At 32.1% G+C, this 8866-nt stretch overlaps 1 protein-coding gene across 5 annotated transcripts; it reads left to right on the top strand.

Moving 5' to 3' along the window:
* Positions 1-1861: 1861 nt before the first annotated feature.
* Positions 1862-7291, top strand: LOC108476617 (protein LIKE COV 2-like). 5 transcript variants are annotated; one of them, XR_001870116.2, is made up of 8 exons: positions 1868-2065; positions 2990-3042; positions 3143-3252; positions 3720-3887; positions 4080-4177; positions 5878-6004; positions 6705-6937; positions 7017-7291. XR_001870116.2 is itself a non-coding variant. In XM_017778884.2 (7 exons), exons 1-7 carry the CDS (start codon positions 1880-1882, stop codon positions 6803-6805), a joined length of 843 nt encoding a protein of 280 aa, XP_017634373.2. In that variant the 5' UTR covers positions 1862-1879; the 3' UTR covers positions 6806-7291. The 5 variants fall into 5 exon arrangements, 4 of the variants coding, with proteins under 4 accessions (XP_017634373.2, XP_017634375.2, XP_017634374.2 ...); XM_017778884.2 differs by having other exon boundaries at positions 1862-2065; positions 6705-7291; XM_017778886.2 differs by lacking the exons at positions 6705-6937; positions 7017-7291 and adding an exon at positions 5400-5493 and having other exon boundaries at positions 1862-2065; positions 5878-5944.
* Positions 7292-8866: the final 1575 nt, after the last annotated feature.

Below are 8866 nucleotides of genomic sequence, written 5' to 3'. Positions count from 1 at the left end.
TACCAAGGCTCATATTCTTCCATAAAAACTCAAAAAAAAAACACATATGCTTTCATGGAAAAACCCTAGACTCTTAATTATTTTGCAAAATAGTCCCCTCATTTGAAAGCTCATGCTTTAGGGGTTCCAAAAATGTAAAAATCATCAAGAAAGACATTAAAAATCACTTGCTAGCATGGGAGTTTTTTTGCTGAAATTTTCCAGCTTCTAAAACCTTTCTTTGCTGCCATTTTTGGTGGTGAGAAGATGAAGAAAAGATGAGATCTTTCTTTTCTTTATTTTATTCTATTTTTAGTTAATTTAGTCACCAAAAAGCCACAATTTTGGCTTTTTGACCAATTTGTCTCCCTTGGCCGGCCAAGACACTTTCAATGGTCAAATTTCACTTTAAATACCCCCAATTTAAGATACCAAGCAATTTAACACCTTTAGGCATCAAAACACAACTTTTACCTTTTATGCGATTTAGTCCTTTTTCGAAATTGGACTAGAAATCGCTAAAATTAATATACCAAAATTTTTATGCACCTTCATAAACATTCCATATCACATAAAACAACATCAAAATAATTTTCTCTAGCCTCGGAATAGTGGTTCTGAAACCACTGTTCCAGCTAGGCCCAAAATCGGGCTGTTACATTCACACATGCTAATTCATTCATCATAAGAGGATCGGGTGGAGTTAGCCACCCTGATAAAGAACACTTGCCTTGAGTGAGCAGGTAGTTAATTTATGTTTAGTTTTTTTTTTACATTTGTTACCTTCGTGTGACAAGGTTTAATTTGGTGCATTGAAGGAACTCACTAAGTTCTCTTGAACTTATGGAAAATTTTCTTATCTACATAGGAATGATTGGAATGATCAAGGACTACGATAAGGGACTAAGTCAGATAGCGTGAAGAATGGGGACCGTTGTTGTCTCAAGATCATGCACAAAGGAGGTGGGTATCATTGGAGGCTTCGCCTCAGGATTAAATATGGTGTAACCAAATGACGTCCTCAGAGTCTGGATTTTGAAATAGTTAACCCTAAGTTAAAAACTTCAAGGGTCTTATTGTAAACAGACAATATTAGAGACAGAAATTGAGAGATTAAACATTCAATGGTTTAAGAGCTTGGTTGTAAGAATTATTATTAGTTTTACTTAGTCCGTGTTATAATAGTTAAGCCGATAAATATTAAGGATAGTTGAACTTAGTCCATTTGTGACGCTCCATACTCGAATCCGACGGATGAGTCAGGCGGGGGTGTTACATTAACATTTTTCTTTAACACGTCAAAATGTTATCATGTTGGTCAAAGAAAAAAATAATAAAAGAAAAAACCAATTATAAAAAATTCAATATTGAGTTGGCTTGTGCCACAAACTCAATTAATGACATTATCGATCAAACTTTTGTGTAATAATATTAAAATGTACAAATATAATCAAAATGAAGCTTTGGGTATAGGAGTAAAGTTAAGGTTTTAGATGTTGGGGACATGGGAAATTTCAACATTTTTATTGGTTTTTTAGTACGAGAAATACTAAGATAAGTTTATAATATTATAATTTCAAAAAGGAAAGATAATTTAGTAATTTCTTTAATCAAATTGGTGTCTAGTTGACTTGTAATACCAACTAAACTAATGAGAGATTCAATTAAGAGTATAGATAATCACCTTAGGAGGATTGCAAAAATTAGAAAAAAAAAATTGGAGTATTAAGTTGAGATAAAAAACTGTGACAAATTTAGGTCCAAATGAATAAATAGACTAATCATATTTGATATAACCACTAAATGTGACCCTAAGGTGACACCAACCCCACGCCCAGCATGACATTGCTTATGATGTAAATATTGCCTTTTTTTATTTTTTAAATCTTAATTAAATTAAATGCATGTAACACTCAATAATCAAATCTCCCATCTAACTTCCCGACATTTTTCCCAGCTAGTAATGGCGGAAGAGAAAGAATCAACGTCGATTCCACTGAGCCAAGCCGAAAATAGTGGTGTCGATCCCGAAGATCCGGCTAAGTCTCCTCCTAGGCCTAGCTCCCCCAATTCCTCCACTCGCAAGGTCCATTTTCTCTTTCTTTTTTCCCCCCTCTTTTAGGTTTGACTTCCATCAATTAACCACACCCACTCCCTCATCTTTCTTCTTGGACTTCTTTCATATTTTTCTTAGTCCAAATGTAGTTGTAATTGAGCCTTTGCACTAAATATAATTTGCGAGTAACGGAATTTTGACTGCAGATATGGGAAATCCCTGCCGAATTTGGGATGTAGGAACTGAAAATGGTCAAATATCGCCCAAGATTTATCATAAACTTTCTTCACTATGTTTATTGAGTGTCAACTGGTTGGACTCTTCATATTAAGGGGGGAAAAAGAAAATGAAAATGGTTGAGCTCCCAATTATATCCAGAAATTCTGTTGGTTTTGATTGTCCTCGGGTTTGGCTTCAACCTGTTTTAAAAGTGGAAATCTTGATGACCTGTTGATTCTTTCTATCGTTTTTTTTATGGAAAAAACTAATTAATAGCCGCGCATTAGAAGGATTTTAAGCTTTGAGGATAAATGCTTCTGCTTTTAGGGTTTAGCATTTAAATTATCCCTTTTTTTCCTTACTAAAATACCAAGAAATTGAATGACCTGTACGATAGAGTGCTTCCACGATAAGGTTTGTTCTTTATGTATTTCTTGGTTAAACCAATTAGCGTTTCTATTGTTGAAATGCTTCATGGAAATTTCATGTGCCCATTTTCAAGGAATTTAATCATTTTCAAGTCATTATTATGAACGATTCAGAGTTTGACTACTTGAGTGGTTTTAAAGTAATTATGTTTGCCCCAAATTGAAAAGAACAGTTATGTTTAAGTTTCAATGTAAGTCTTAGAAAGCGTGGAAGCAATGAGAGCAGTTTTCAGAATAAATATGTTGTATTGATATCGAAGCATTCTGTTTTATTTTCCAGTCTGAGCATTTGTGTTTTATTCTTCAGGCTTGTTGTTTTGTTCTCCAAAGTTGGGTCTCAAAGAAGTTCATGACTGGATGGTATTAAGCTTTTATATTTCCCCAAATGTCAGTCTTCCATTATTTCTTTTGATATTTCAAAGCTTAACAAGTAACAACATGTTGACATGCAAAATTGCAGTGTGGTCCTTTTTCCTGTGGCAGTTACATTTTTCATTACTTGGTGGTTTATTCAGTTTGTTGACGGTTTCTTCAGTCCATTATATGAACGACTTGGCATTGACATATTTGGTAAGTTTAATTGTATTACTTGTGCCTTTGATGTTTGATGATTGAAGTGTGGCTAAGTTTATAAGTTCTTACTTCAATTATCACTATTCAACCATTCTTCACGATCATCAAACCCCAAAATTTCTTCATAATCCAAAAATGTATGTTTATTGCCAAAAAGAAAAAGAAGGAAAAAAAAAATCGGCTTGCAATCTTTATAATATTCTATAGAGAAGTTCAAGGAAGAATAGAACTCAAAATCGCTATTGAGGGTTTTAACTCCATTGTGATAAACATTGCTGATGAAGTTGTAACTGATTTCTGAATATCATCAGAAGCATTTATGATTATTACATGGTACATGCGACAACCTACTGCTTCATCAAAGAGAATTCTTCTTCCTCTTCATTCTTGCATGTTATTTAGATCTCTTTAGTGATTTTTTTTCTTTGAGCAATGATTGTCTGAGCTTTGGTTACTTTCTGCAGGGCTGGGATTTATCACATCTCTTCTCTTTGTATTCTTTGTTGGTGTTTTTGTTTCATCATGGATGGGAGCTGCTGTTTTCTCAGTGGGAGAATGGGTTATAAAGCGAATGCCGTTTGTTAGGCATTTATACTCCGCCTCAAAACAAATTAGTGCTGCGATATCCCCAGGTTATACTTATACCCAATTAACTACTCTGATAATCTGGTTTTTCATATCAATTTAGTTCAATAAGTGATTTGCATCCACAAAAGTACTTTCACATGTTTCCACAAGCCAGGATATACTGCTTGATTGGCATGAAAGCTCAGAAACTATATGATTCACTTCAATCATACAAAGACATTATCTTTTCCTTGTAGATCAAAATACTACAGCATTTAAGGAGGTGGCTATCATTCGCCATCCACGTGTTGGTGAATATGCATTTGGATTTATCACATCGTCTGTCGTCCTTCAGGTGCTATTTTAATATTATATCTGTTCTTTTGCCAGATCATTTTTCCAGCTTGTAGTTCATAATTTTAAAACTAAGGTGTTCCTGTGATGGCTTGCTTATCTTAGAAATGATCTTGTGATCTTTTCTGAAGGATATTTGTATTGCACATCTAAGGAATCTAAACGATATATATCTCCCTGAAAAAACTGCTAATCTTTTATAATGAATTGGGATAATATAATTTTTGGCCCTTGAACTTGGCAACTAGGCCTACTTTGGTACTTGAAACTTTTTTTTGTTCACTTTGGATCTAAACTTGGTAACCAGATCCATTTTGGCTCCTGAACTTGGGTTTTATCCAGATTTGATGATGTGACCAGTCTTCTTGGAATAGGACTGGATTGGTTGGTTGGACTGGTTGGATAGAGAATCAACCAGTATATTGGTTCGAACAAAGGTGTTGAACCGATTGAATCGAAAATTGCTCAAAACCAGCAAAAATAAAAAAATTTGGACAAAACTCAGTAATTGTACATGTTGAATTTGTTTAATAATATTTTTAATTTTCTTTTTATGAAGTTTTAATTAATTATTTAATTATTGTTGGTCTAGCAATTGAACCAATCAAGCCGATTGAATTGGGAACCAGTGGTTTAATTGGTTCAACCATTGGTTTGGTTATTAGAACACTTATGTGTCATTTTTAGATTGTACCAAGTCATCACTTGAAAATTTATATAATTTTTTTAATTTTCAAGTGATGGTGTGAGACAACCTCAGAATGTCACATCATCAAACTTTTATATTTTTCTAGTTGCAGGGACCAAAATAAATCTAGTTACCGAGTTCAAGTACTAAAGTGGACCTAGTTGCCTAATTTAGGGGTAAAAAATTATATTATCCCTAATGAATAAAAAACTTGAAAGTGTTCCGATGATAAACCTCGATTACTTTCATTTGGTTTTCTTGGAATGTACTGGATGGTATCCTATTTGGTCATTTTGGAGCTGTGCCTTCCAAAAGGCAGCCACAGTTTAAGATGTATTGTACTTGGATAACTGTAAACCTCTACTGTAAGTCAAATTTGCTAATGTTGTATATACAAAGGGCACCATATTTTACTACCAATAGTCCAATGCATATTGTGATATATAACCTTAATATTGTCAGTGCCTTTCATGAAATGTGGACTTTGACATCATATATATACATATATATTCTGAAAGCAACCTTTCTATAATAGGGGAAGTGCAGAGCCAACATCATGGAGAGAGGCCATGAACCCCAAAATCTCATGGGTAGAATGTGCGCAGACTGTGTTTGTGGATTGGGGGTTGGTATGTGTATAGGTTGGTGGGAATCTGGGGGTGTGTTTTTGATCACTTAAAATCTTAAGAATCAAGTCTTAATTGTGATTATGCATTAATTCAATCACTATCTTCAATTCAATCATTTACTAATGCTTAGCAAAGATGTTTCATCCTTTATATCTTGGTGGCTAATAACTTTATTGTATGAAATACTTAATGTCCATTTCACTGATAGTTGTCCTAATTCTACTGGATGATTATGACGTGCCACTTACTCTATGAGATCCTAGATGAATGGGCACTGCTCTTGGTTGTAGTTTTTGAGGCATGTAGTAGCAAGAGCTCCCTTTTACAAGATTTGTTTTCCCTACAAGTTCCCTTAGTAGCTCAGCTTGTTGATTGTGCATGTAGAGAGAAAATGAAGATGAAGAGCTATGCAGTGTTTTTGTCCCGACAAACCATCTATACATTGGTGATATCTTCCTGGTGAACTCCAAAGAGATCATAAGGCCAAATCTTTCTATTCGAGAAGGCATAGGTATTCTCTCTATTTTCTTGAGCAAGTTCTTACCTTGTCATGCTTTGTCATTCTCTATATTTAATAAAGATGCCGGAATCAGAAAATTAAGGCATTGTATTGCTGTTTTTGGATATGTTGATTTATGCTGCACATGTCAGAAAGAGCTTACTATGGAAAAGAGTTTGTTGAGCTGAACCATTTTATTGTGGTTAAGGCTTAATTGAATTCATGGCCAAAAAACAAAAAAAATGTCAGATTGGGTTAATGAAAAAAAATAATAGGACTTCCAAATTCAAATTTTAGCTTACTTTTCACCAAGAACTTTCGCCAAATAGGAGATAAATTTGTAGGTAAAATTCTCTTGAACCAAGAAACTTCAAAATACAAGTTATATAATGAAAAAAAAATTATATTTGTTTTGTGTTTTTGTTAACTTATTTGATTTAGCATTTAGCATCAGCCAAATTTAAAACTAGTTGAACTGTACGCGTCCTTTGCAGCAGAGCCAAATGTCTGTGGTATGGGTTTGTGCTCTGTTGATTGATTAAAGTTTCTTGTTCGTTTGCAGTAGATGGCAATACTGGTTCAGTAGGCTTGTATACTTCCTAACCATGTTGATTTCATGTGCAAGAATGAGTTATGGACAATCAATCTGTTAATTTCAGTTTTGCTCATCCGTTTGTGTTTTCATTGTTCTTTTCTTTTGGTGCTAATGCAGAGATAATTGTTTCCGGAGGTATGACGATGCCACAAGTGATCTCTCCGCAAGAAAGGTTTGCACGGCAAAAGGAAAGAATCCCTTTGAACAGAATGATGTAAAAAGTATTTAGAGAAGACAGAATGTCAGATAAGCTCGATAATTACTTTTATTCACTTGTTGAAGCGTGATAATATTCTTTGGTGACAGCAAAATCTTAGTATAGGGATGGCTGCTTATACCCGCACTCTCTGGTAATTTCATAAAGTCGTAGCGTTGAGTCTCACAAACTGCTTGTTAGTGTATTTGCTAATGCATTGGTGTTCTATACAGATCATTTGTCAAAAGGCAGCACTCATAACAAGGAATTGATATTTTGAAATATATGTTACTTGTCACGTGTGAGTGTTGCATATAGGCATGTTCAATTGTCGACTTCATTTCCACGTATTTGAAGGATACTATGAGGAATTATCTTTTATATGTGTCGGACCTGAAAGATATGGATATTTATTTATTCGAAGAAATCTACTTAAATCGGTGTAAAATTATTTTTGTATATTTTTATATGGTTAATATTTTAATAAACTAATAATTGAATTTATCAATATGATTATAGTTCATGTATGTAAATTTGCAAATTGATTTTATATTTTTATCATATTGATTTAAAATATTATATATATATTAATATTTATTGAATGGTTGAATTTTTTATATAAAATAAATAGATTTAATATATGTTAAATTAGACATGCATAATTTATATGAATGAAATATAAAATATAACAATTAGATTATTAAAATATTAATGGTGAAAAAGATATGAAAGGGTTTAAAATTACTTTAGTTTTAAGCTTAATGTATGTTCTAGTCCTTAAAGTGCATCATTTTTCTACTTTGGCCTTTAAATATTTTTTTTGGCTTACTCTAGGTCCTAAAGTTAACAAACATTTTTAGTTTAGTCCTTTAGATGTTAAAAATCAACATTTTGAATGTCCATCCACTCAACTGCTGTCACTGCATCATAGTAATGTTCGAAAAAAAACTAAATTCTTTTTACAATGAAAAAATCACAAAAAATATAAAATAAATTAAGTTAAAAAATTACATAAAATAGAAAATTATAAAAAAATACTAGAAGTTATTTGAAAAAACTAGGAATTTTAATTTCTGGACAGGTCTACTACTAAGAGTTGGTTCTGGAATCGTTACTATTGGGTTGTATATTTCTTGAAAGTTTCTTGTGTACTTTACTTTGAGGTTTAATGTAACAATCTATTTTCCAGTAGTATTGAAAATACTAATTTTGAGACCATAATTCCGACGAGTGAGTTCATAGATATTATTATTTAATATTTACGAGTCAAGTATAGTGTTATAGTGAATTTTGATTTGATAAATTTTGATATTTAAATGATTAATTAAAGTACATGTGGTTTTAAAAATGAGGTATTAAGACCTCCTTTCCATAAATCGAGCCCGTAAATATGTTTATTAAATATTTATGGATTTGTTATATAGGTGTATTAAATTTTGGCTTGAAAACTTTAGTGATTAGATGGTTAATTTAGGTACAAGTGCTAATCGTAAAAACTGTAAAAATCAATTGGTATTGAATTTTATTAGTTAAATGGCTTAATTAATGTTTGTGCAAGGATCTAAGTGGCAATTAGATCACTTTTACATGGGATAGACGGTTAGTGGGTGATTTTTAATTGAAATATATATTACTTTTAATATTAAATTAATAATAAAAAGTAAATAAATATAAAATAAAAGACATCTTTTCATTTTATTCTTCCCATCGGAACTACACCATTGTTAAAGAGAAGAAAAGCTTAAAACTATCAAATCATTCGTCCTTTGCATGATAAGATTTTGGGGTCTCGTTTCTCGTAAATTTTATGTTTTTAGGAACATTGTAACTTGTTTTAACTAATTTGCATGTTCGTTTTTAAAACTGTTATGGTTTAAAAATGTTATCATTGTTAATATATGAAGGTTTTGATGTTAAGATGTTGGATTTTGATCTTGGAAATGAAAAAAGATTAATTTGTAAAGTAGAAATTGTAAGTTTTGAACATAAGGACTAAGTTGTTAATATATTGAAATTGGTGTGTAATTTCTATAATTTTTATATTAGGAGGATGTAATTGAATATATTTGAAGTTGGTTTAAAG

Source organism: Gossypium arboreum, chromosome 12 (genome assembly GCF_025698485.1).
Source record: "Gossypium arboreum isolate Shixiya-1 chromosome 12, ASM2569848v2, whole genome shotgun sequence".
NCBI classification, from domain to species: domain Eukaryota; kingdom Viridiplantae; phylum Streptophyta; class Magnoliopsida; order Malvales; family Malvaceae; genus Gossypium; species Gossypium arboreum.
The sequence above is the reverse complement of the archived record's forward strand: the minus strand, read 5'-3'. Positions and strand labels throughout refer to the sequence as shown.

Bases quoted from the DNA above. Each gene is read 5' to 3' on its own strand.
- LOC108476617 (XM_017778884.2), top strand. From the start codon at position 1,880: ATGCATGTAACACTCAATAATCAAATCTCCCATCTAACTTCCCGACAT. The intron at 3,043-3,142 runs GTATTAAGCTTT...GCAAAATTGCAG, and splicing joins AAGAAGTTCATGACTGGATG to TGTGGTCCTTTTTCCTGTGG. The intron at 4,178-5,877 runs GTGCTATTTTAA...TTGTGCATGTAG, and splicing joins CATCGTCTGTCGTCCTTCAG to AGAGAAAATGAAGATGAAGA.